Source organism: Chionomys nivalis, chromosome 12 (assembly GCF_950005125.1).
Source record: "Chionomys nivalis chromosome 12, mChiNiv1.1, whole genome shotgun sequence".
NCBI lineage: Eukaryota > Metazoa > Chordata > Mammalia > Rodentia > Cricetidae > Chionomys > Chionomys nivalis.
Window position 1 is genome coordinate 21437579 of NC_080097.1, and position 27995 is coordinate 21465573.

The window sequence follows — 27995 nt, forward strand, 5'->3', positions numbered from 1 at the left end:
ATAGGTGAAAGGAACGTAAAGGTTACTCAGTTTAACCTCCAATCAATTTGCAGGGGGTGGTTTCTATAATATCCCTGACAGGATGCTTATCAAACTTTTCATGGACATTCTACCACTGCCCATCAACCATTATCCAAAGCAACCAGCTGGATTTTCAGATGGATGAACACAATCTTATATGTTTATGCACGATTGTCTCTTTTCTGTATATGGTGGTTATAAATATATGGACTTATTAAGCGAATTTGAGACATTTTGCAAAAAAAGTTGGTTTTATATGCCAAATATGCAATTCTGGAAAAGAAACTGAAAGCACACACCTGTTTCGCACCAAGGCAGCTACAGTACATGTACCTTATCATGTTGGGCTACGGAAGTTAAGTTATAAACTTTACTCACTTAAACATGGTCATGGTTCATATAATAGCTGGGATTTAATACATGAAGTAATTTGGGTAATAAAAATCATGTGATATATTTGTAAAATAAGCAATAAAATATAATACAAATCATCCCTTGAGGTGGTACAATGATGGGGAGAATTAAAGTTCTTAGATTTTTATACTAAAAATACTGAAATAAACATGCAACTGAATTTCTTTGACAATGATTGCCAAATCTTTGATCATTTGAAATAGGGCAGGAACGATAGACTAGTAATCGCTTGTTACGAATGGGAACTGTTTCACAACAAGGAGGCTGGGGTGCATTTACCTGCTTTCATATTATCATGTATCCTTGTCTCAATATAATTTGCATTGGGAGGTAAAAATGAAGGAACAATTTTAACTACTTGTGGCTTTGTATTTGATCATTATACTTAGAAAATAAATAAGTTGACTCGCATAAATTAATTATTTTAGATCAAGATAATGATGTCTAGCTTAGAGCGGCATTCTAGGAGGCTACTGGGATCATGACAGAGTAGTGACCAAAAACCTTGAGAACCCTTAGTGTTAGGATTGAGCAATTTGGGGACAGTCAGGGAAGAAAAGGACTCTGAAATTAAGAGAGTGATTTAAAAAGCCAAGTGCAGTTAGTTCCCATAGGAGGAAGAAGACAAATACCTTGCAAGGAACACAGAAAAGGTAAATTCAGTAGACACAAATCAGAACAAATCTCAGAAGACATATTGTGGAAATCCCCAGATTTTAATTGAAACTGATGAAAGGGAAAGACATGTTTCTGCCTTTCTCAAGTCTATTGCATCAGCATTAACTTTTCCTCATGTCTCAAGTATGCGCCACTTTAAAAGTGATACCTTCATGGCAAAAATCTTCCTCCCAAGAGAGATAAAGGTCTGTTGGTTACAGTTGGCCCTTGATAGAATTGTTTAATGACTTCATCTTCTTAAGCTACTTCCTGTTAGTGTTTCTGTTAAAATGCCTATCATGGTTGAACTGCAATGATTCTACCATGAGAGGCTTAAGTATCACTACTAGGAAAAATAAACTTGCTTAAAGAAAGAAGGATCATGTGTAAGTGGAAGAAGTCAATGTCAAGGAATCTTGGTTGTTTTGGATAAACACTGAGTTTAAGTATTAAATTAAGACTTAAATCTGAATTAAGAGTTTACATTTTCTTTCTGCTATTATCTAAATCCTTTGTGAATATATATGTGCGTGTATACACACACACACACACACATATATATATATAAATGTATGATACAAGCATGTGTGTAGCTAAAGCATTTTTTTTAAATGTAGGTAATTTGTATTTTGGTCCAGAGTTAAGAACATGAGCTCTGAAATAGAGATATTTGGGGTTCAAATCCTGGACCCCAAGTGCGTTATGCTATCTTTATAGCTAAGTTACATCACAAATTAATTAATTTCTTTTTACCTCTACCTACTACTTATGTGTAGGATGAGCAGAACAAAAGAAACACCCATTTCATGACCGTGGTGAGACTTAGGGAGTCATGCGGTGCATTGTTGTTTTGGACGTAGGAGGGATCAATGTGGATTAGCGGTTGGAATATGATGATGCTCTTCATATACATCTTTGAAATAAAATGAATTAGGAAACTGAATACTGACGAGCATCTATCATCTGTTAACAGTTTCCTAGCAGAAATTTAAAATAGTCATAAAATTGGAATGAGATAATAATTATTCTACACTGTCATGTTGTTTAGCCTTCACAATAATCATGTCAGTGTTACTATTATTCGATTATTTTTCCACCCAATTTCTCCTCTTCCTTAAGAAATATGAAGCAGTTCACAAACACTATAAATTTGATCATGAATCTTCCTTTCAATTATTTAGCTAACTATATATTTTGTGTATGCTTTTCAAAGATAGGGACATATTTATTCAGGTCACAAATACATGATCAATATCAGTTCTAAAATGCCATCCTGTATTTTATGAATTTTTCAAAATTTTATATATAATGTATGTGTGAATCTATTTTCATGTTATACATATTCTTTTTGTTATTCAAAGCTTCTTTCCTTAAACTTCCTATTCACTGGCAACACACCTCTAATGAAAACTAAATAAGCATGTGTAAATTTGCACTTGAAAAAAAAATTTGGAACAGTCCTTTAAGGGGAACATTTTATCTAAAGAGTGTAGAATTAGTTGCAGGGATTTATTTTCATCTCCCGCATCTTATAATTCTCTGATAATACTTTTCGTTTCTCTTTTTTTCTTCCTTTTCTTTTCCAAGATAGGGTTTCTCTGTAGCTTTGGAACCTGTCATGACACTTACTTTGTAGACCAGGCTGGCTTCGAACTCACAGAGATCCACCTGCCTCTGCCTCCCAAGTGCTGGGATTAAGGGCGTGCGCCACCACCGCCCTTCAGTCAAAGATCCATGGGAAAATCCAACTTTAAATAGAACTCCTCAGAGCGACTTTTTCATTTCAGGGAACATTTTTGTGAAGGGTCCTGTTTCATTCACTTGGAACAGGATACACCTTGTATTTGAAGACTCAGAAATGAGCAGAGGTGATGAGAAGGGGATAGGATGGCAGACCATGAAACTGCAACACCATCTAGATTTTCTCTTCGTTTTAAAGGTCACATTCATTTTGAAAAAAACCTCGGACTCATGTGACGGCCCCTCCTCTGTCCTCGTCACACATTCTCAGAGCCCAGCACAGAAACTCACTTCTGCAGATGTAAATCTTGGGGAATTGGTCAAGGTTAAGGCACAATAAAGTAGAGTTATCAAGGGATTGCAGTTTCCTGATTTCCACTCTGCGCGAAATGAGAGTGGCTCCACCCCCCAAAATGAAAGCGTGCGTCTTCTTTTGTTGTTGCTGTTCTTTCTGGAATTATGAAGTATGATTTAGAAATTGCTTTGATCATTAACTCAGGCTTGCCCAAATGATTCTTCAGAGCTAGAGCGTGTTTATATGTATGTTAGTCAATTGCGACTACTGTACCTACCACTGCCCATACAACCTGTTCGCAGAGGCAAGCCAGTTTCATTTAGAACCAGATATGCTCCTTATGTAGTAAGACATGAAGAAGTTGTCTGTAGTAACAGATTACTTGTTCGCTTTCCATGAGCAAGCACGGACTGCAAAGTAGATTATTAAAGTACACAGAAGTAGAAAATTAGATCCGAAGTGATGTTTTACTGTGAGGTCTTCTCTGGGCCGTATAAAATGAGAAAGAAGTAACCTTGTTCTATTTCTGCACCCTGGTTTAAAAAAAGAAAGAAAGAAAAAAAAGCCGCGTAGCAGGCACATCACCTTTAATTAGGTTTCTGCTTTGGGGAAGCATTTTACCAGCCCCCTTTCATTTATTTTTAATGATGTTATCACTACCAGGCAAACAGTCCCTTAATAAAACAAAAACAGTTTCTATATAAAGCCTGGTGTCCGCGTCCTGAGTCGGTCATCTCAAAACAAATGTTATGATTGTTTCCCCTGTGGTCTTAGAAACCTTAATGGCCCTACTGTGCAGATATTCAAAACATTAGCCGAGAAACAGAACCGGGTCCATTGTGCAGCCTTCAGTAAGTGCTTCACCATGTTCACTTGCAGTATCAGCAGTCAGGGTAAGCCTATGGGGTCATGGAAACGACAGAAAGGTCGATTAAATGGGAACTTTTCTACAAAACCTCTGCTCGCTCTTTCACAAGCATTCACAACTCACTGCGTTATGAAGCAAGCAGGGGAGGAAGCAATGCCACATGCTTGGGAGGTCAATCAGTGTGTGGATGCTTAATGCTTCAAATCCCTCGTTGCAGAGACAGGAAGGATTGCATGCACAAGTATCTACTTTCCAACATTAATTTTTGTCCCTGAATTTGTTCTCAAAAACAGGCTTTAAAATACTGGTTAGTGTACAGCTTGACTTTAATGCTTCTTTTGTATATAAGTCGCTGAGATATAAATACAGAATAGAGAGAAAGTCGTTTTTTTTTCTTTTGAGAACAATGTTTAGAAATATGCTTTCCAGTTAAAATTCCATTAAAATATAATTTCTTCAGGTTATTAGAGACCTAGAATTCCCTGAGCTGTTACCCCTGGGTGGTCTTCTTAGATGACCTCTAACGCTCCGGCCACATAGCCTTCCACAAAAGTCTACTGCTTAGCTCTTAACCATGGAGATTTTTATTTCCTTCTTCTATCCTGTCTCAATTCATGTCATCCCCAAATAATCTCTTCTTTTCCTAAGTAAATACAGTGTCATTTGGATCAGTATTTTGTCAAACAACCTTATTAAGATTATAGTTTGATTTCTACATTTTTTTTTAAAAAAATCATCTTCTTAGTGATTCCTTTTAGAGCAAGACTGTATCTGTGAAATTGTCCTTTAACAAACAGTGTGACTTTCCACATAAGTTGTTTTAATTTTACCATAACAGATGAAGTGTGACTACAAGACAAATGGAGACTTCTTGCTCCTTCACTGCATATTCTTCGGGATTTGCTGCTCTTTTCTTCATTCACTTATTTCAGGAATAAGTGAAATTAAATTCAGAAATTAAAAGGAACTTGTCTATATGGGCCGACTGAGACAATGTGAATGTTCTCTCCTTGTCTAAGGAGTGCCCCATAAAGGTACATTTCAGAAACAAAGCAAAATTATCTACCTAGATGTGAAGACCTACCTGTGGGGATGGTAGTTTCACGGAATAAATGAGCCATAACTTTATTCTTTGTTACACTGGAGAAAACTGCATGCCTGGCATAGGTTTTAACATACCTCTGCCACCTTTATAAGCACATTATATATTATCTTGTTTTTTACATTTTATTTGTGTGTATGTGTATATATGTGTGCTCCTGTGTTCAGGAGCAAATCTGTGCTTATAGATGTTGATGCCACAAGTTAAGCTTGGGTCTAATTCCTCAGCTACTGTCTAACTTAATTTTGAGTCAGAGTCTTTGACTGTCCTGACCTATAACTCAATATGTAGACTGAGCTACCAGTCCCTGGGCCCTAGAGTCCTCTTGTCTCTGGCTCCCCAGCAGTAGGGTTGCAAGCGGGTTCTAACATATCCAAATTTTAGTTAGGTTCTGCGGATCAAACTCAGGTTCTTGTACAAACAAATGATGCACTTTACCACCCATGCCCCTCACTGAGACCACCTTTTTATTTGTTTTATCCATAATTTGAACCTCCAAGTTCTAATCCTGATTGGAGTATATTCAAGAAGTTTTCTTGTGTTTTTGTGCTGTCTCAGACTATGCCAATGAAAACTGTCAACATAATGCATCATTATCAACGGCTTATTACATAGACAGAAGATAGCCACCACAAGCAAATGATGAAAAGATGGAACTTTTCAATGCCACATCAAAGAAAAAATGACTATCAAAGGAAATTTATGGTTTTTATTTTTCAGATATATGCTGTTTTTTATTCTATAAAGCATTTTTCCATATATAGTCTAATTGGATAATGTATAATCCTTTGAGTTTAGTTAATCCTTATTACAAATTAGCCAAATGTTTTTCAAATGATATAAGGTAGTTTTATCACTACAGCATTTAATAGAAGAGGTAGAATAGGTATCACCAGGACCAGAATTCACTAAGTTTAACAATGTTTTCTCTTTATTTAAATTTAGCTATATCATATATAGAATTGAGATATCCTTTATTTAGAAAATCTGTTGTATGGGACTGGAGAGAAACGTAGTGGTTAAGAGCATGCTGCTTTTACGGAGGACTCTGGTTCAACTCCTTCCCAGCACAGCACTAACACTGGACAACCTCTTCTAACGCCAGCGCTTGAGGATTCTAACAGACTCTCCTCATCTATCCTGTTTTTAGATCACATGTCTGCATATAATTTTTAATTCTTTATCTGAGCACTAATGTTAATTTTTAGGTTTTTCATACTTCTGTTTTAGGTCAGTAAGACTTCTATTGAATACTTTGGCTTCTGATAAAAATTTACTAAAACAGCCTAGAAAAGTTTATATTTTTATAAAAATTTATTCACTTATAAATGGAAAGTACTGTATTCTGTAGAACATTTTTCAGCCCTTTTCCCCCACCTACTTTGCCATTTTAGTAATAGTTTTCATTCAAACATCCTTTCTTTAGCTTGGAAAGAGCAGTTTAGTTGTAATAATAAAAGGCATTACAGATCAACGTGCACACACACACACACACACAGAAACACACACACAAGAGAGAATGTGTAATTCAAACCCAAAGGGAATGGTTATGAAAATAACAACTGTGTTAGATTTTATTAGCAGGAAAGAAAACATTTTAAACAACATTGTTCCTTAGGATATCCTGCTAAATTGTTCTGTGTGATAAGATTGAAGAAGAAAGAAACTTGTCTTTCAGAGACATCAATCTTCCTGATGGTTGCTTAGTAAAAAGTGACTTAATGTGCTATTAGAATCCTGAGTTCAGGTGATAAGGAAGACTAAAATACGATGTCCTCATCCTTTGTTATGCAACTGAAATGTTTTGTCTTTTCCATTTGTACTTTAAGTTTCTATGATCTTGATTAAATAATGGGGAAATTGTCAGCATATTTATTGTGTAATTATTCAGATTTCAATCAGTAATTTTTCTGGGCATTAAGATGAAATTACTTATTAAACTGTAGCATGTGCCATTCCATTTTCCTTCAGGAATTACTACAGTTCCTTGTATCTAAATTAAAGTAGAATAATGCTTAAAAGTTAATAACTTCTTTTTAGAATTTAAATATAACAATTTAATAGGTAACTAGCAAGCTGGTTTCATCTGGCATGTGTTGCGTACCTAACTGTGACTGCAGTGTTTTAGTTCCTGACTCTGGTCACATCACCTCCCTTTTACAGTCTCTCTCTCTCTCTCTATCTCTATCTCTCTCTCTATCTCTATCTCTATCTCTTTATCCCCCCCTTGCTGTCGCTGTGTGTGTTTGTGTGTCTTGTGTGTGTGTTTACAAATATCCCTCTGCCTTTTTCTCACGAGAACACATACCATGAGAACTTTGGTCTCATTTTACACTGGAATAACCTCCTGTTAACATTGTGACATACATCTATGAATTAACCCCCTTTCATAAAATAGCATTACAATATGGCCATGTATTTGCTGATCACCATTTAAGTCACTCTGGGAATAAATTGGAGTTCCTAGCACAACTCTATCCATTTCTGTTCAGTGATAATCAGATACTAAAACCTGATGTCATATGGCACAATACAAAAATCCCCAAATCTGACTAGATAATTGTCTTCGGAAGACAGCTTGTGAAACCCTTTGCAGGTAAATCACGTGGAAATCAGATCTGTGAGTGTGTGCTGCTTCTTCCTTCACACTTTGAAGTCCATGGAGATTGTGTAATGCCCAGACTCTGACACTGTCTGGTCTCAAAATTTTGCCTTAATATTCCAAGAATATTTCAAAGATATCAAGGTCACCTCATTTAAAAAGCAAATATGATTAAAGCTTAGTTTTACAATCCATGCAGGAGGAAATAAAGTAGACTTTTATGTTGTTGATTGCTGAGAGGTGACAGTATCTTCTCAGATAAGAGCATATTGAGGTCCAAATAAATATTTTTCATTTATTTGATCTTTTAGCCTTCTTTTTCTTAATAAAAGGAGAGGTTGTAGTTAACATTTCTTTAAATTTCTTTTTATTTTAAGTAGTTGTGACCCAGATTTATAGCAAATGATGGTCTGTTCTCATACATGATATTAGATGCAATGAGAAAAAGAATACGTATGCACACACATGCTTGCACATACACACAGAAGAGTGTTAATCATTGACTGGATGAGCATTGGCTAAAGAAATAACAACAGGAGGTACAGGGCTTTACCAGCTATAGGAATTAGTTATTTAATTCCTATATAACTAATATAGGAATGGGTCACTCTGGTCTACATCAGTTTTACAATGCTTTTACCCTGGTACATTTTTTCCACCCCTATTATTGTGTGCATCATTTCAACAATTAACAGTGCATGAATGTAGGCATGATAGTGATTTAATGATTTGTTTCTCACCTGCCAAGCATAGTCAACCATCAATGCACTGAAGTTAAAACAAATAATTATTTAGTGATCAAAGATATGCTCAAATGTGTTCATAAATACATTTGGCTTTCATTTTTTTTTTTTTTTTTTTGCAGAGTCTTTCAAAATTACGAAGTCACAGATGTTAAGGTGAATGCATGCTAGGATGGTCATTAGGTTCTATCCCTTTATTCAAAAGACAAGCAATTATTATCTCCATGATCTATTAAGGTGTATTTTCTTTACAATGTGACAGCTAAGGTGAAACAGATCAAAAAATATTGCTCTCCTTTCTTAAACAATGACACATGCACGTAGATGTTTAACAAGTGCCTTTCCAGAGCTCTTATGAGAAAACAGTAGCAGCCTTGGTCTAGAGAAGTAATTTATGACAGCGTGGTAAATGGTGTCCAAAATTACCTTGCTCATATTAGCCCTGCTGCAGTCCTACCTGAGCCCTGAAGAGTCTCTCCACCCCATGTGAAAGCTGTGATAAAATACAGCATTATGAGTCCTGGCTGAGTTGCTTCCTGTTTCTTCTAGTACATGCTGCTTGAACTCATCCGTCAGCGATTTCACAGAGGCAGTGGAAGGAGAAATTACGGGAGAATGTGACAGGGGGGCAGTGAATAGAACATCTTTTGTCTCTTACACCTCTCCCCACCGTTTCTTCCTGTTTACTTCATTGACTAAAAATGAGGAAGGTGAGGGATACGATTTAGCAGGTTCTGACATTCGTGACTATAGGCATGGCGCCTTCCATACTATTTCCACACTAGACAGGCATGATTGGAAAATGTGCTGTGTGTTTAAGTGTTACATTTTAAAATAAAGGAATGACTGAGAACAGTGGTGTCAAATTATAAGCAAAAATCAAATATGCTGAAAATTTTAGCCACTTGTAGAACTGAGAGATACTATAAGAAGTACTCAAATACATTGTACTGGTGAATTTTCCTGGGGTAAAATATGAAAAATATTTATAAAATAGAGAGTACTAGCCTGACTAACATTATCTGTGAATAAGCCACAACTTGCTTCCATTTCATTGAAAAGTATGCAAATGTTTAAATAGTAAGTAGTTAAATGAAAACTTTTTACAATGAAAGGAAAGAGTGCTTGTGTTCGGACATTAAGTGGCTTAACTGTTGAAGAGTGTAGAATCAATGAAATAAATAATAACTTACCTGAAAGGGGTAATATGATTTCCATAAGGCTGGGATGGAAGTTACATTTTTAATGTTTTTTCTTCAGTTCCCTTTTTATGTGTGAAAGCTTTAGATGTTTAAGTATTTAAAATTAGATTTTTTGCTAATGAGAGTGATTATTTTAATTGCAACTTAGAAACAATGTCCTCGGATTTTAGTCTTTCCCTTTAGATGTTACAAAAGGAAAAGAAAAAAAAATGAAAGACAAGAAAAGAAAGGGGGGTTTCACTTGTAGATTCTTTGTTAAGCTTATTAAGACTACATTTGAATGAACCATCAATATAAAGGAAGGGTTAATTGAGAAAGAAACATCCTGATATACAAAACATTTCTCTTATAGAAAGCTTTAGAAATACTCTATTGTCAATCCAAACAGAGCAAACTAAAATGAGATAATTGGGAAGGTGCCCATAAAGTCAGCCTGAATATATTATCACAACTATATATGAGATAATATTTGTTTTAAAAAGATTCTATGGCACTGTAAACTCAGTCTCATTAGAGACTGCATTTAAAAGGCTTATAAAGTTACTCATTAATGTTATCTTGTTGTATCTCCACAGCTTTTTCATTAAAGAAAATTCAGCAGAAAGCATTTTCTCCTGATAGCAGGAACCAATTTGCAATAAATGTTCTGGAAACCACTAGGGAAGCCATTACTGAGGTCTAATAAAAACAGACAAGCGTAACTTGTTCTATATTTTTGTTTCAATCACATACAGATGAGACCCCGATTTCTACACCAACCGCAAGAGACAGCATCGACAAACTTTCTCTAACTGGGCATGGGCAACCACTACCTCCAGGCTTCCCGTCTCCGTTCTTGTTTCCCGATGGCCTGTCTTCCATAGAGACCCTTCTCACTAACATACAGGTATGGCTCTTTTCATTCTGCAAGGAAGGAGCACGGAACACACACAGGTGAACTGCTTTTCTAAAAGAAACCCACTTCAAATAATTATCTCGTGATATTGGCTGATCCAGAGGATTAGACATTTCTCCAGAAAACTACCTTTTAACTTTACTACACCAACCAAATTGTTGTAGAAATGCTCAACAAATAATTTGTATTTCACCATATTAAAAATAAATAAAATTGGTGTAGGCATTTATGAAAAATACTCCCCCCTAAATGTTCTCTTTATTGCCAAATAATGGGACCAATTTAAGTGTGTAAATTTGTCTGGTTTATCAAATGACAGCATGCAAGTTCTAATAAATATGTAGATATTTTTAAACTGCTGGCCTTTCAGTGAGGAAATGATATGTTTAGTCATTTTAAATATGTCTAATAAAGAAGAATCCAAAAGAATTTCTTTTTTCATAAATAAGTTTCTTTCAGCAAGTGGGGACTCTTCAAAGAATAGACTTCAAAAAGCCATAGAAAAGTTTCCGCAGATTTCCTATGTGTCCCTCAGGATGTATATCTTACGTACAGTACATTATGAATCAAAAATACTTAGAGTTAACAATAACATAGTGCAGGGAGCCAAGATAATAAAAGTGTTTGGGATAGAAGAACGCATACTCGTCCTGCCATGCACAGAGAGATCATGTGGGCCCCAGATGGAACTTTTCCTTCTACTCAGGAGGAGCCAGAAGGAGACATAGATACAGATGCTGTTAGCACTCTGTACTCACTTATATTTTCTAAACACATTTCCTACCATATTAAACTTTGCTCTAGCTGAAATGTAATTAATTTTATTTACCTCTCCAAGGATATAACAGGAGGTCTTTAATGTAACTTATCTTCTCATGTATTAATACGGCTTTTTAAATACAAATGTAATTAGAATTGCTAGAACTGTATTCAACATTAAGGTTTTGTACTTATTAACTGAAATAAGTCATCAGTCCAGTCTCGTTTCAATCATGACCAGATTACAGCCAAAAGTAAACATAGGAATTTTCCCCCCAAATTTTATATATATATTGCCAGGAACAGATCATCGTGAATTTCACTCTTGTTGCAGGAAATGCTTTTGAAAAGCAGGGGAATAGCACAACTGGTCTGGGTGTAAGAGATTAAGAGTTTATCAAAGGCTCAGCCCTAATTGAGATATCTGTATCATATCTCTTCCCATCAAGTCTTAGGGACCTTTGTGGAAAAGGAGCTTAGAGGTGGTAAGCGCCAGAGACAATTGATGACTGCCAGGAAACAGTATTTTCAAAACAAGGAAGTGAGGCTACACATATGAATTCACAGCGGACTAGACAACTTGCTCATAATCTATTCAAGCTCAAGACAAACAAAAATCTCAGCATAGAAAGAGAAGTTGGTGCAGAGTCTCCTCCTCACTGAAGAACTATGTCCGTTAGCAGATCCAGGAATAAACGGTACAATCCTGCTAAGTCGACGATGACCCACTTAAGAACGCATATCCAAGAGTATATAAGCAACATGACTTGTGGTTGATAAGGAGAGAGATGGGGACAGATAGACAGAAAGAGAGAGACAGAGACACGAAGCGAAACAAAAGGAGATGGTAACAGAGAAACAGATAGTAAATGAGGAAAGATATAGTTGCGTGTGTATATAAACGAGTAGGCCTGGGAAGAGTGAGGAAAGGAGGTGGATATGATTAAAATACATCCAAAATTCTCAAGGAACTAATAAAAACAAGAAATTAGAAAGGTTCATATTATTCTACACAAAACTCCACATAAAATTGTCTTAGAAATTTATAATCAGACTAATGGTATTTTGACTTGAATTTCCACATAAAAATACTCTAGTTTTTTTTATTTTTATTTCTATTTTTTTTTACTAGAAATCAGCTCACTCAGCAGAGGAATGGTTGTACACTGGGCCTGAGACCTGGCCTGACATTCATAGTTCTATGTCAAATACTGACAGTTTGGGAGTATTACATCATCTCCCTCTGCTTGGAGTATTTAGACTAGGCATGATATCCCCATCATTTCAAACTAAGTATTTCTTTTAGAAAGAAAAAAGAAAAGGAAATGTCCACATTTTAGACAAGTTTTCTATTTATTTAACCTACTCTAGATCTGGTCTCCTCCCCAAATATATACACCAAGGGTGTATCTTAGAAGAGTTAATGGTACATTAATAAGCAAAATGAATTAAATTATTGATTTTAAGGTTTTATTGATTGGAATCTGGTTCTAATAAAGTTAGAGCATCAATAAAAAATTCAACATTAAGAATTATACTTGTTTACATCAATTTTATACATATGTATATATGTGTAAACATAGGTGTTATATAACTATGAATATTAAATATTTCCTTTAATACACATGCATACACATATGTATACATAAAATGAAACTAAGACTAAGAAAATAACTGAGTCCCTTAGCAATATATGTATACAAATACATATTGATAATCATATATATACTGAATTTTTGATGATTTCACAATAGTTTGTAAAATGCCATAGATGTTAAATCTTACTATTTCCACATTTATTGAGTTATGGTTATATCTAAGAAATCTTATAGACTGCTTAAACAGTCATAATCCTGGCTTATTAGGCAGAGAATATGAATGTGTTTGCTGTCTAAATTTTAATTTAGATAATTATAATCTGCCTACATCAATTTCACCTGCAATTTTAAATATGTATAATTGGGTTCTCTGCTTTCTCTGTGAAGACTGTAGCATACTCATGTAGTCAGTTTAAAGCTATATAGTTACTTTGAAACTAAATTGTTGCTATTAATATTCATTTCCCCAAATCATTCGAAATATTATTTAATACATTATTGTTTTAAAAACAAACTATTTCATAATATAGTATTAGTTGATTTTTTTAATAACTAGATTTGTGGTGACTACTATAGATATTTCCTACACAAAATCATTTTAAAAATTATTTTCATAATTGCTATTATAAAACTTATGGAAAAATTATATTTACATGCAAAAAATTAAACACTAGTTTAAAAAGTATTTTTATTAATATTTTGATGATGTCAAACCTAGAAGAGTTATGGCATTTCCTTCATGTCACTTGAATAGTTTAAATTATTTAAATTAAATTGATTAAAATTTAAATTAAATTGATAATGAAAACATCTGGAATAAATAACAGTAATTAATTTTCAGGGGCAATAAAATTTCATTCCATTTTTTTGTTCCTAGAACTTGTGTTTTTGCATGGTATTTTGTTGTATTCAGTATGGAAGTATTTCGCCATAGCCTCCACCTTCAATGATGTCCTTGAATAGGTCACTGGGCAGTTTAATGTGAGGAAATGTTTTAGGGTCAAATATTTGGAAGTGACACCTTCAAATATTGGCTGCCAATAGATTACATTCAAAACAGGATTCTATTCACTAGTTCCAACTGATACTTACATCCTAAATCAGAAAAACAATAGCTTTCATAACTGACAGCATCACACTTGTTGTGTTTACCCTGGAGCCAGTATATACAGCAAAAGAGCAAATTCACTGTAAAATGAATAGAACTGATTCTAGTGAGAAAACTCGGTGGGTAAGGACATTCGTGGCTTACAAATAGTAGAGTGAGAGTAAGTCAGTAAGTAGAAGTTGAAAGAAAAAAGAACATATATGGTAAATTTGCAGAGAGATCTCTGGCTTCAAGGATATTCTGGTCTACATAGTGAGTTCCAGAACAGCCAGGGCTATACAGAGAAATCCTATGTCTGCCTAAAACTGAAAACAAACAGTGGCGGATGAGTTGATGAGGTAGGGTGGGGTTGCTAGGAAGAGTAGAGGGAGGAGAAGATTTGGTTATAACAGATGTAAAAGTAAGAAAATAAATTTTAAAAAGCAGCTACACAAACAAGTACACAACGCGTAGGGGTGGTCTGACTCACTGATTATAAAATATAACCAGAAAGTGTTAATTATGCATGAAAGTATCCTGAAAGAGGCTTACAATAAAGGGTAGGTGATAGAAGGTGGGTTCATTGTGATTTGTGTACGAAGTGGAGTGGCTTTGGTTCAGCAGTAGAGAGTCAGCTTACCTAGAATATTCACGGCCTTCTGTTCAATATTTCAGTCTTGCTAAAAATATTGCAACTATATCATAAGTTAAAAAAAATGTATGAAAACCTAAAAGAAATAGTAAAAAATACAAAAGGACAGTACCTTGTTGAGTATGGTGTATTAAGTAAAAATAATGCAACTATGGCATTTGAGAGGTAGTTTTCATTTGTTTGAGAGGAAATACAAAGAGACAGAATCTGCCTCAGTATTGAGACTAAAACCTCTCCCTGCCCATCCTCAAACCTGTGTCACAATGTCCCTGCCAAATGTTTTACTCTACTTTTCATACACTGTGAAAAAAATGAGCTTTTTGCTGATTTGTAATATTGGTATAAAATTTTAATCACATTGGATTCAAAACACATAGGTTATTATTGCATATATTGTTATTATATCTCATGCTTTATTCTTGATTGCTATCATATAATGTGACTTGGATGTTTTCTTTTTGTTCCCATGAAAGTTTGTTAAAAAAAAAAAACAACAACAACACTAAGGAGCAAAATACTAAACTATACCTAGGATTCTAAACTCAGCTAAGAGTGATGATAAAAGCAATGATAGTTTCATATCATGGACTATGTCCCATATTTGGTGAATATTATTTCCATGAACAATCATAGTATTTCTTAATATTTAGTAAATAAATTTATGCTATGGTTCTATACATTTTTAAACATTCATATTTACTTTGTACATGTGGTACTGGTTAAAGGAAGGGGTTGTCGTGGTGCATGTGTGGAAGTCAGTGGGAACCTTACTTACAATTGGTTCTCTACTTCCACACTGTGAGTCCCAGAAACTGATCTCAGTTCATTAGGCTTGATTGACAGTGCCTACACCCACTATGCCATCTTCATCAGGCCCAGTTCTATACAATAAATCTTCGTAATCTCTGTGTTTGCTGGCTTTGCATATAAGGCTCTTGAAGTAGATATGGTAACATAGTGACTTCCAAGTACTGATGGACTCACTATCAGCACACATGACTCACAAGGTGAACTTAGACACAGAGAAGATGTTTCATAGGAAGGATGCCATTCCTCAGCTTTGGGAACTGTGTAACAGTAGAGAGTACAATTTTAAAAACACTGTCATAACACATCACTTGATACTGACCTTTTCCTTTCTTCCTGTCTATTAAAGTCTGGATTTCAAGGGATACAATTCATTCTTATTCTGCAAAGAGGGAATACTAAATGGAATTTTATTTTTAAAAATTATGGCACTGCAGTTCTGTCTGGACTAAGATCTTGCGGAAGCCTCTGGCAACAGAGCCTTCTGGACCTTCCTTTTAAGTTTCAATGTTTTGTAACACTGCTAGATTGGTAGACTCATGCAGAGGCACCTGTCTCTGCAATCTTATGAGGAGGCTTATCTTCTGGAAAAAAATAAAAATATTTCAGCTGATAAGAATTTGTGTGTGATTAGAGACATCATGCTTCATTGAAAACAAATCTGAGCATGAACACAGTAAACCATTGTCTTTTTTTTTAAAAAAAAACCATGGCTGTGCTCAGAATAAACATCAACTGTATTTCTTTATAGAGATTACCCAACATCAGTTTTGTGAGATCTGAAAACACCTTAGAGGGGGAGAAAAAACAAAAACCGTGATTGAAACTTTTGCCTCTTAACTGTAATTCAAAATGTTGTCATGGCACTGTGCAGAGAAGGTCCTTCTGAGTACCACCACATAATTACTGTGATATTTTGCACACCACATACATGGAAAATTAACAGACATTACACAAATATGGGAGAATTGCGACTTACAGCTAAAAGATGTCTTCATGACTTGTAGATGTTCTGGACAGTTCTTGCTGATGCTTTTACCCAGCCTCTGGCTGTGCTAAATTTAAATGGATATTCTGTATTCATTTTATTTATTGTTGCATGTTACTGGCAATAACATACTTTTGCATATGTATCTTTTGTTGTAGTGGGGAACCTTCGTTCACACTGGTATCTTAGTGGTGTGCATTGATTTAAGTCTAAATTTTAAGATTAATTCTATATAGCTGATACATAGCCTCTAGAGGCATAGGATGCTAAACGTTAATGTTTTTCAGACATAATCACCAGGAATATGCAATTCAACATCATTAACTACATTACCAATAACTGCAACAAAAGGAGAGAGTAAATGTCAATTCTTCCAGCAACTTCATCATTTGCAAACTGTTATTAATAATAAAATGACACAGTTTAGAGTTAGATCTTAACACTATTCAACATGTTTGTTCTTAATGATTGTTCCATATTTAAGAACACCAAAATATTATGTTTTGTCACCCAAGGACAATAATAGTTTAATAGTAATTTATTTTAAACAGCTACTGATAATACAACCAATCAACACATTAAGTGGTGCCAACATTGGCATCTTGCTAAATAATCTCTAGGCATTGCACAGACAGTACATCTTTCAAAGATAAGTCAACAAGAGCAATCAGAGCAGAAAATTAGAATTTGGTATCTTAGAATTAAAATACAGCTAAACTAAAGTTTTAATTGGGGTGATCTGAAAGGGCACTTGATGTAATGATCTCTTTCATTTGTTACTAATTGTTTGTTCCTGATGCAGAAGAAACATATACAGGAATGTTGCTGAATTTTGTTAAGATGGCAGTTTGCTTTAGAAGGAGGATTTTATTACTAAACAACAAAAGAGTGGGGAAGGGAGAGCTGCCGCACAGAAATTCTTTTCTTGCTTGTTTTCTATCACAAGAATTATGCCAGAAAATTTTGGATCAGATAAAGCACAATGTGTATGTATATAATTTTCATTATATATATGAAAAGATAATTAAAATGGCCCATGACTGTGTTAAAAGTTATTCTGTTCTGCTGGAGACAGACTACCTCTTTTCTATTGGGCTTCACGTCAATCTGGAGTTGGAATTTTTGAGTCATTGCATCCACATTGACTTTTTAAAAGGGTTTCCTTCCTGAGCACCTCTAGCACTGGCATTAAATTCTACTTCTCATAAAAATCCAATGGCAAATTTCAGACTGACACCTTCAGAAACTATGACAAAATACTTTACATTTCAAATACAGCATTTTATATTGCTGAACTTATGGTGAAAGAATTTTTAACTTGACTTTTCAGTGATATCTTTGGTCCTGAGCATCTTCTCTGGCAAAGACCATGATAAATTTTTTGTAAGCATACTATGTGCTCAAGGTTTATTTTCAAAATCTGAAGGAACTGCAAAATTTTATGAAAATTATAAATGAAAAAAAGTGCATATCTCTAAAATCATTTGTAAGAATGAGTAAGTTACTTTTTTCTAAAGCTTTTGAGTTACTAGCCTGTGAGATATCTTCTTAAATGTTATTCCCAGATTATTACAATACTTTGAAGGACATCATAAAAATAATTTATTACTAATATACTATTCTAGATGCTTTAAATGTGTTATGTATCTCAAGTATACATGAGTGGTAATTTTAATTTCTCAATATGTAAACATTTTAAAATTAATGGCATGGTTTGGATACGGAGTGCTTAATAATAACAAATATTCCTGCTTTTGTCAAAAAACTTCATTACAGTGGGAGATGCATGTTATAAGTCAGTTAACGCATCGATATCTAATAATATTATTTAACAACGAATGCAATGACAATGGTTAAGAAAATCTAACAGTATCATCTCCATGTAGGGATATTTCTGATTAGATGGTCAGCGAAATCACCTCATGAATGATTACTTTGGGCCATAGAAAGGGAAATGAGGTTGTGAGCCATGGAACTACATAGATTGAAAGAGCAAACTTCCTTCAGCAGACATAGATAGCTGAATTGGAAGCACACATAAGACAGCTGTAGAAAGTGTAACCTTGTATGGAAGGATGGATGACCTTGAGGACAATGACTGTTTACCAGGATCACATAGACTATGCTAGATGGTTCTTTGTAGAACTGCCCATTTCCTTTGTCTGTTTGTATTTCATAGGATGCCTTTGTGTGACTCTCACTGAAATTTAGCTAGCTAGTCTAATGTGAAGCAATAGAACCTACATGCCATAAGTTTGTCTTTCTAAAAGAGTTTAATAAGATGTAGAAATAGAAGTTTTGTGCTTTAGTTGTGGCATTTGTGAGTCCTGGATGGTTTCACAGGAATTAAAGAATTTGATAAGTGAGCTCTTCTCATCAAAAATACATTTCAGTAGTGAACAAAATGTCTTTTGTACCAAAGTATCCTCATGCTGAATACCTTTTTTGTACAGGGCCTTTTGAAAGTTGCCATAGATAATGCCAGAGCTCAAGAAAAACAGGTCCAACTGGAAAAAACAGAGCTGAAGATGGATTTTTTAAGGGAAAGAGAGCTAAGAGAGACACTGGAGAAGCAGTTGGCCATGGAACAGAAAAACAGAGGTATCTGTGAAAATCCACGGAGGTCTAATATTTAAGTGAATCAGTCAATAAAATAATATTGTTCTGCTGGTGATATACTTTCATTTTTGCTACTTTGCCTGTAACTGAACTTAGAACAGACTTGAATCATGAGTTTATTGTATTTCTGAAGGTTTAACAAGCATATTCTCTTCTGTTTTCTATCTCAGGGAAATAGATATATCTATTATATCATTGATCATATAATTTTCATTACTTATAAAGTTTAATGAATAATGTTTATAATGATAAGATGAGAAACATGATGAAGAATATTGCACTCACTCACAATTGCCCTTTGAAAACCTCAAAAGTTAAAGTTATAAAGCTAAACTAGAAAAGACTGATTATTCAAGCAAAGCAGGTTTGGTAAGATATTTATCAACTGAAATGGAAGCTTGATGAATATCTGAGCAAATAACCGGAGTTAAGTGTTTGTATAATTTTCCTTCTGAATGCTTCATGTTCATTCAACAAGGTCAAGTCCATAAAGTACTTACCAAAATGAATTCTTATTGGATAAAAATAATGGTATTATTGATCTCCAAATTGCTTCTTTTAAAATATTATACTGGTCATCAATAGATAATTTTGAAGGTCAATAATATTTGTATATTTATTTTATGCATGAATTTTAAGACTACAACAAATCTCTCCTTTGCTTCAGCTACATGATTTCACAAAAATTGTAAAAAAGGGGGATTTAATTTCTTTAATTTTGTAAGTATTTCATATAAATTTTTCAACTGCCTGTCTTTCATGTTTGATGTGTTCGTTTAAAGATTATTGTGTCTGTTTTAGGATTTTCCAGGTTGCTTCAGTATTTATTATGAATCAGTACCTAGTGGGTTTCTGGATTCAACTTTGTTTGAGGCACTGTCACAGAGCATATACGGTTTTTAATGATATAAATTTGTATAGAGTTAAGAATTTAAATAATTCAAGCGTGGTAAACATTGGTGACAGATGAGTTCAAAATGAATGAGGAAGTTTGAGAAGCGAGTTGAATCTGTGGAAGCACCTTTTTATGACCTAGCCATGGTTCTATTTTGTTCTAGTCTGAAGAAAACACATAAAAGACTAAAAGATATATCTTAGGATTTCTAGAATAATCTTTGGAGTCTAGTGATTCTAATGGCAAGGTTTTCTTCAGTTTTATTCCTCTACCTTCTAGAGAGCAAAGCATGCGCAGATACCTTAAACCTCTCATTTAACTAACTTCCAATAATTATTTCAAAGTTATAGTTATCCATACTTACCTACTACAAATGTATTTGCTGGAGAAGTGTATTATCCTGCTAACAACTCATTCAGTCTCATGTCCTGGAATCACGCAGGAGGAAATTGAGTAGTGGTCAATGGCTGGGTGCTGTGTATCCGGATATTAGGATTATGATCATGTGCAATTTACAAACCTATTTCAAAACTAACATATCTTTTCACAGATAGATATTAAATAACATTTAAAAATTAAAATATAAGATAAGATTAGAATAATCAATTAAATGTACTCTTAATAAAGAGGACATTAGCATTGATTTCAAATCATTGTCAATTATTTCACATATAAGAACATAGTCATTGCCCATTGGGGGTAAAATGATTTGAGATATATGATATAGAAACAATAAACTCAACAGGTTAATGGACTGCCAGCTAAGTGGGGCTAGTGATGATACATATGGGACAGGTAGGGATTAGAAACTGAAATTAATCATTTGCAAGAATATTTTTCCTAAATTTATATTCTGATGAAATATCAAATTAAGTAAAACCATTGTTCTTTTATGGGTAGCAAGAAACTTAGAGTGGTTGCTCTTTATAACTAAAAAAATTGAATTTTGGAATAGTGTCAAATATGTATTATCCAGAAAGATAATTTCAAAGAACTTACATTTGCCACCATAATACTTACTGCTTTCCATTTTGTTCATGTGTAGACAGAGTAAAAACAGTTTAAGTCTATGAATGTACATTTTTATCATGTATATTGTTATTATTACCGATTAACATTGGGCACCACTATTGAAATCTTTCAATAGGAGAAAATATACCTCACCCAAGTTCTATCTCATGATTTATCTTTTATACAAAACATTATTATCAGTAGCATGTTATAACTTCAAGTGAGGTTTTATATTCACTGTAATTCCAGTAAAATGAAACTGCAACATGAATTCTTAAAATATCTTATAGTGTTACACATTGGTTAGGAAGGAATCATTCTCATAAAAATATAATATCATTATTAAAAGAAATTACTGCTTCTGTATATACATAACAAGTATGTTGTTCCTCATATATAAGTAATAGTCCATATTTTCTAAAATCTGAAAGAATAATTATGAAAAATCTAATTGGTATTATTTGTTTGTTTCCCACAGCATTTGTGGAGGCACTACCTCCCGAGTCCAGGGGAGATACATACAAAAGCATACACTATTCAGTGTACTGTGCAATGATCTGATTCAAGGGCAGAGACTAAGCCACAAACTTCACTTAGCCAAGCTTTCTTTATGAATGAACACAAATATTTACTAAAGTCGGAACCCCATTAAATATCTCTCCACTGGACAATTAAAGTTATTCCTGGAATCATTTAAAGCTAGAATACGGTGTTGACTTTTATTAACGTTTTCTTGGATATTATTTTAGGTGAAGTTGGGGTTGGAGGGTTTCCTACTTGTAGCAGACTACAAGACTTTCTACTTATAAACAGACTCTGTTTATTAAGGAGAAATCAGTACAATAAGGATTATCTGCTGTTTGTAAATCAGCAGCATTAGAAATGGTCTGAAAATTAATCTTCAGATCTCTTTTCTAGCCATCGTCCAAAAGAGGCTAAAGAAGGAAAAGAAAGCAAAGAGAAAACTGCAGGAAGCTCTGGAATTTGAGACCAAACGCCGTGAGCAAGCAGAGCAGACACTGAAACAAGCAGCTTCCGCAGACAGTCTCAGGGTCTTAAATGGTAAGAACATGCATGTTTTTTTTTTTTTTTTCCCATAAGCAGCTTTGATTTGTAATAGCAGAGGGACAATGTGGACATGTGCTTGTGGGTGTGTATGCATCTAGGTCTCATGAATCATTCAGCAAATGCTTTATTTCATAGGTGCTCCTACCATTTTGTTATTTATTCTCAGTATCTGGGACCTGACGTTGCTTTTCTACTTAACAAAATCCATTTCTACAGAAAAATGATAAAACGTTAATCTAAGAACTCCTACTCCAACCTGTCATACGGACAATATTATGCCACTTATCTAATCACACCTTCTGAAAATTCTGATGGTTACAGTTATGTCAAACCTTCAAAAGATGACAAAGATTTACGTGATTTTAATTCTGCAGGTAGCTCTTGTTTCTCAAGACAACAGGAATCAAATGAAATATATGTCATTCTTGTGTCTCTGTGTTTTTAGACTCCCTGACCCCAGAGATAGAAGCTGACCGCAGCGGGGGAAGAACAGATGCTGAAAGGACAATACAAGGTAGGAATTTGCAGAGGGCTATAAATCTAGATCTTGCTATATGAGTTTTTCCTCAGCTTTAGGCTGCTATTCAAGCATGTAGCCTACCATCTGGGCCACATCAAAACAAGTTCAAACAAGGTCAAGTTCATCTTGCTTGTTTATGTGAGTGAATTCATTTTGTGCTGATAGATTTTCTTTAAATTAACAGGTCATTTTCTGTTTATATAACGCAATTAAAAAGGAATAATTAATTTTAAACAATGTATGATTTAATCTTGGACACAGTAAATGTTTTATTGAACATTTGAAGCACAGTCTAATTCTGTCAGGGCTTTTAATTTCTACTCTACATAAAGTCATATATTATACAAATAGTTTTTAAATTTAAACAAATCTGTTTAAAAAATCTATTCATTTTTGTGACAGTTACTGGAGGATACATACAATATAGTCTATCTCAAGGTTAAGAGTTAGTAAGATTATTTAGGTCCTATGTGGATACCCACAAGTTATATTTACTATAATATATTATTTGATAATGAAGATCTGCTGAGTATGATCATATATTGAATACTAAAGAGGTTGTATTAAAGTGTCAGAAAAGCTAGATAGGTATAGTGTGGAGCCCTTCATACTGAGCAAGAACAAAATCAGAAAGCAACAATTACTTCCAGACACCCACTCTATACAACAAATTTGCCAACAACATGAAGAACATTTGTTTTCGATCCAAGTGAAGATGGTTCTTCCAGGGGAAAACAAAAATGATTAATGGCCATAATCTTCCCAACTGCTTTTATTTTACGTTTCAAGCCCAATAATTTTTAGGCCATCGTTTGATCCTAATTGCTTTACTTACTTAGTCAGCTCCAAAAGTGACAACATTGGCTAACGTATAAGTAATATACTTGTTTTGTATTATATATGCAATAAATAACTATACAATATTTAAAGAAATATTCCTAATGATATAGCAATGCGTTTTTAACCAATATTTATTTCTTCAGTTGTCATAATAATTAAATAGCAAGACTTATTCATATTAGAAAACATTTTATTTTTAATAATGTAGAATAATAATAAAGGCAGAAGATTGAGAATTCATGTAAAATTAGATGCAAAATCTCATTTTTAAAAGAATTATAAACTTCAGTAGAGTTATGTCCATTTGGGAGGGTCATATAAAAAGAACATATATAGTAAGAATAAATAGTTACCCTTCCAAAAAGGCCAATCTTCATCATCAGGAAGTGCAAAATATAGACCCTATTCTCTTTACACCGGAGATTGTACATACACTAATTCAGATAATGTTAAAATCCTCGAAAAAAGCTCAGGCCAGGCCAGATATGTGTATGTACACACACAGAGAGAGAAAGAGAGAGAGAGAGAGAGAGAGAGAGAGAGAGAGAGAGAGAGAGAGAGAGAGAGAGAGGGAGAGAGAGAGAGAGAATCTTCCATTTAATCCAAACTGGACCTAAGCAAATATAATAAAGAACATACATCTCTACATGTATTCATTGCTAATATTGAGAACCGATTAAACAGTTAGTTGAGGTGAACATTCCTGTGGTCCTTAGCACTTTGGAGAAGTGAGCAGAGGATTGCAAGTTGGACACCATCCTGGAATACTGAGTGAAATTCTGTCTCAAAAAATTTTAAATCACACCACAATATGCTTATTATATCTTGTGGAATATATCTGTCAATGTGCACTGGAAGAAGAATTTTGTAATTAATTAAACTATTGTATTTTTACTTTATAGTTTAAAGTTCACATAAACTCAAATCTTTACTTTAATATAATTAAATTCTTGCTGTAGGAGGCTGAATTTGTGTTTATGTGATTTATTTATTCTGAAAGAAAAACATTTCATTGTCTTCCTTTTGTTACCAATAATTATACCAACTGAATAGAATAGTAAACATAACCAAATTATTTCAAGATTTGAGAAGCAAAATGTTAGCAAAATAATTTAAAACTAATTTAAGTATTATAAGATTATTTTTAAACAGAAAAATCATTCATTTATATTCCTTCCAATTTTTGTTTGCAAAATGCAGTTTTCACTCCAAAACATTTAGTAACATTCATAATTTTGTTTAATTATTTTTCCAAATTATTATTTTTAAAATATTCTCAGATGAAATTTTTGTACTTAATAGTTTCCTTTCTTTCTTTCTTTCTTTCTTTTCTTTCTTTCTTTCTTTTTTTCTATCTCTTTCTTTCTCTTTCTTTTCCTCCTTCCTCCTCCTCCTCCTCCTCCTCCTCTTCCTCCTCCTCCTCCTCCTCCTTCTTCTTCTTCTTCTTCTTTCTTCTTCTTTTTCTTTTCATCTTCTTCTCCCTCTTCCTCCTCATCCTCTTCTTCTCTCTCTTTTTTGACCAAGCTATCCTGAAACTCACAGAGATCTACCTTCCTCAGCCTTCTAAATGCTTGCATTAAAGGAAAGCACCACCATATCATCCCTGTTCTTTTTAAAGTACACATTTCTGCAGTATTTTTCCTATTTCTGATCTTTTACATAATGCAAAAAAAAGTTTCCCCCTAACTCCATTATGTAGTTTTTTCTTTTCCTTTCTTTCTTCCTTTCTTTCTTTCTTCTCTCTTTCCTCTTTCTTTGCCTTTTGAATGTTTTTTTTTATTTTGTTTTGTTTTTAATGTAAGACTTACTTAACACATTTGCCATGAACAGAATTTCATTAAGCATGATTTAGAGAAATCAAACAATGAAGTGAGTGGTAGTAAAAATCTGTCTAAATGCAGAACAGATAAGGGGAGTAAAGTGTCCAAACTCATTCTCTTTTGGGGAACCAGTCTCTGTTGTGTTTTTTGAGAGTTTATTCATGGATCAAAAATGAAAACTACAACAAACAAACAATCACATAAACCTTCCTCACACTCTCACCAAGAGTCCCCGAACCCAGCTGTGGTAATAGGCACAGCTGTTTTCTTATTCCCAATCCAACCATAACAGAAATCACTCTCTATTCTGACATAGTACCATCTTAATTGGTATACAAAAAAATAGCCTACAACTTTTACACTCATCATGTATTTTTTAACATTTTAGCCATAAATAATGCCACACTTGGCATTGGAGTTGCTCACTTCGAAGCTGGGTACTTCAATACTGCTCATATGTCAGTTAATTGGCATCGTATTGGCCCCCCAGTTGACTAGACAGTCTCTCACAGGCATTTTATATCACCAGTTCCAAAAGAAAAAAGAAAACAAGAAAAAGGGGAAGAAGAACACATAGTGGTTTAGGAAATACTCCCAAGGAATAATATTCTTTAATCATTTAACTTTTCATGGCTAGTCAAATCAATCTGTTATAGTGCACAGAGAAAATTCTTCATTGCTGATATGGCAAATAATTAACTCAAAATTTACAAGTTTCATTGAGATTCTATGTGGGATAATGCTCTTGTACACTGTAAAGATTTGTTACTTGTATTATTTTAATAAAATGCTGATTGGCCAGTAGCCAAGCAGGAAGTATAGACCAGATGACCATTCTAAGAGAATTCTGGGAAGAGGACAGACATAGAGTCAGTCACCCACCAGACACAGAGAAAACAAGTAGAAAATGCTACACTGAGCAATGCTGCACCAGGTCCCATGGCTAAACAAAGACAAGAATTATTAATTTAAGTTGTTAGAGTTAGTTAATAATAAGCCTGAGCTAAAAGGCTAAACGGTTTATAATTAATGTAATCCTCTGTGTGTTTCTTTGGGACTAAATGGCTGCAGGACTGAGCAGGAGAGAAACTTCCATTTACCATTCTAATTGCAGAATGAATATCCAAATCTTGTTTCAGTATCTGAATTGTATTCCAATTAGTCTTTCTGTGCTATGCATTGTGACGGGAATCTCTACTGTAATTTCTGTTAGTTGAAACACTTACTCTACTTTGCCTCTTTGATAAGGTCTTTTGAATGTAAAGAGAGAATTCATACAAACCTTCAGCATGTAGTTTTTATTGGTCATTCAACAAAATACACCCCCAAACCTCATTCTTCTTTCACATTGAAACACATGTACACTCTAAATGGTCATACCCATAGCTAGATACCGTTATTCACTTAAATCCTGTGCCTGCGTTATTCTCTCTCCTTCGCCAACATTTTTAATGATTTCATACTATTTATCTTGAAAGCCGATAGCATCTCCTCAATTCATTTAGATGTTTTAGCTATATCAGATTATAATACATGATTTTTTTTTATTTGTTGCCTCACAAGAAACTCAAATACAGTGCACCAAGCTGCCTCCCTGTAGTCCTTTCATCTATTCTAATCTATCTTCCTTAATACACATGGAGGAAGGATTGAGGCTGGCCTTCCTCTCTCCAGCATACCTTCATTCTCTGTTCAATTGTGCCGCCTACCGTTCTATGTACCTAACAGTGAATTTTTTGCTCTTTTCCTGGAAGTCACACTGTTGCCCAACTCCCACCAGTCCCAACCACATGGAACACTTTACACCCTCTGCTGTAGACTTAACCATCCTCACAGTCTTTTCTTTTTTTGACATATTCATGCAATTTATTCATTCAAAAGAAGTATGTGATGGGCACCATATGTCCATACGAAAGGCCATGATAGTGAAGCCAGCAGTTCTAAGTCAGGAAGCTCATCAGGAGAGCCTTATACCATGCTAAATGACAAGCTCTTAATATAAAATTATTTTGTCCAAGAGTACTTCCCTCTTCCCTCTTCTCCTGCCCCTGAATTACCTATTGGCTGCTCAGTTCCAGTTCCTCCTCTTAGATCAGGGAGCTTTCTGTTTATCCTCAGGACCAAGCTGTGCATTGCCACCTATGTCAGATTCCTTCAGTTGAGTCTGGGGGCAGAGCTTTTGCTATCTGGTTTTGTTCCTGACTGTGGCCCTGTTGTCTGGCAGAGTGTTGGTCGTGTATGTGGCTTGTTGAATATTCCCTGATGGAACAAATCAGGCACTGATAAAAAGCACCCGTGTTAGAGCTGGTGTATGTGAAGATCCTACAGGACTGGTTTTCAGCTGGAGAAACTGATAGCAGGTGGGGGAAATGACATGATTCTGATAAAGAAATTCATACTTGCTGGGTGGTGGTGGCGCACACCTTTAATCCCAGCACTCGGGAGGCCGAGGCAGGCAGATCTCTGTGAGTTTGAGGCCAACCTGGTCTAGTTTCAGGACAGGCTCCAAAACTTTGTCTTGAAAAACCAAAGGGGGGAGGGAGTGTTACTTTATATATTCTCCCAGGATCCCAGAATTATTGTTTTTGTTTGATGGCTTAATTAGTAGTTTTGTCTTTGTATTCATTCTTTGTATTTTTAACTCCAATTCAGACCGTGTAAATCTATACCTATATTAAATATTGTATTTTAAATTCATATTTTATTATCCTATAAGCATACTTATAAAATGTATATTTTGGTTGTATAAGTTAACCACAATTTATTATAGAGTTTGTTTTACTTAAAAATAA

General features: G+C 34.4%; 1 protein-coding gene across 2 annotated transcripts in view; it reads left to right on the plus strand.

Annotated features, from left to right (window-relative positions):
• The window catches only part of Dach1 (dachshund family transcription factor 1), a 373178-nt gene that overhangs the window by 309603 nt on the left and 35580 nt on the right, over positions 1–27995 (plus strand). For both annotated transcript variants that reach the window (XM_057786588.1, XM_057786587.1), the window contains 4 exons: positions 10379–10530; positions 18884–19031; positions 21874–22017; positions 22469–22537. In XM_057786588.1, coding sequence (XP_057642571.1) covers positions 10379–10530; positions 18884–19031; positions 21874–22017; positions 22469–22537 — 513 coding nt within the window. The remainder of the gene's footprint in view (positions 1–10378; positions 10531–18883; positions 19032–21873; positions 22018–22468; positions 22538–27995) is intronic.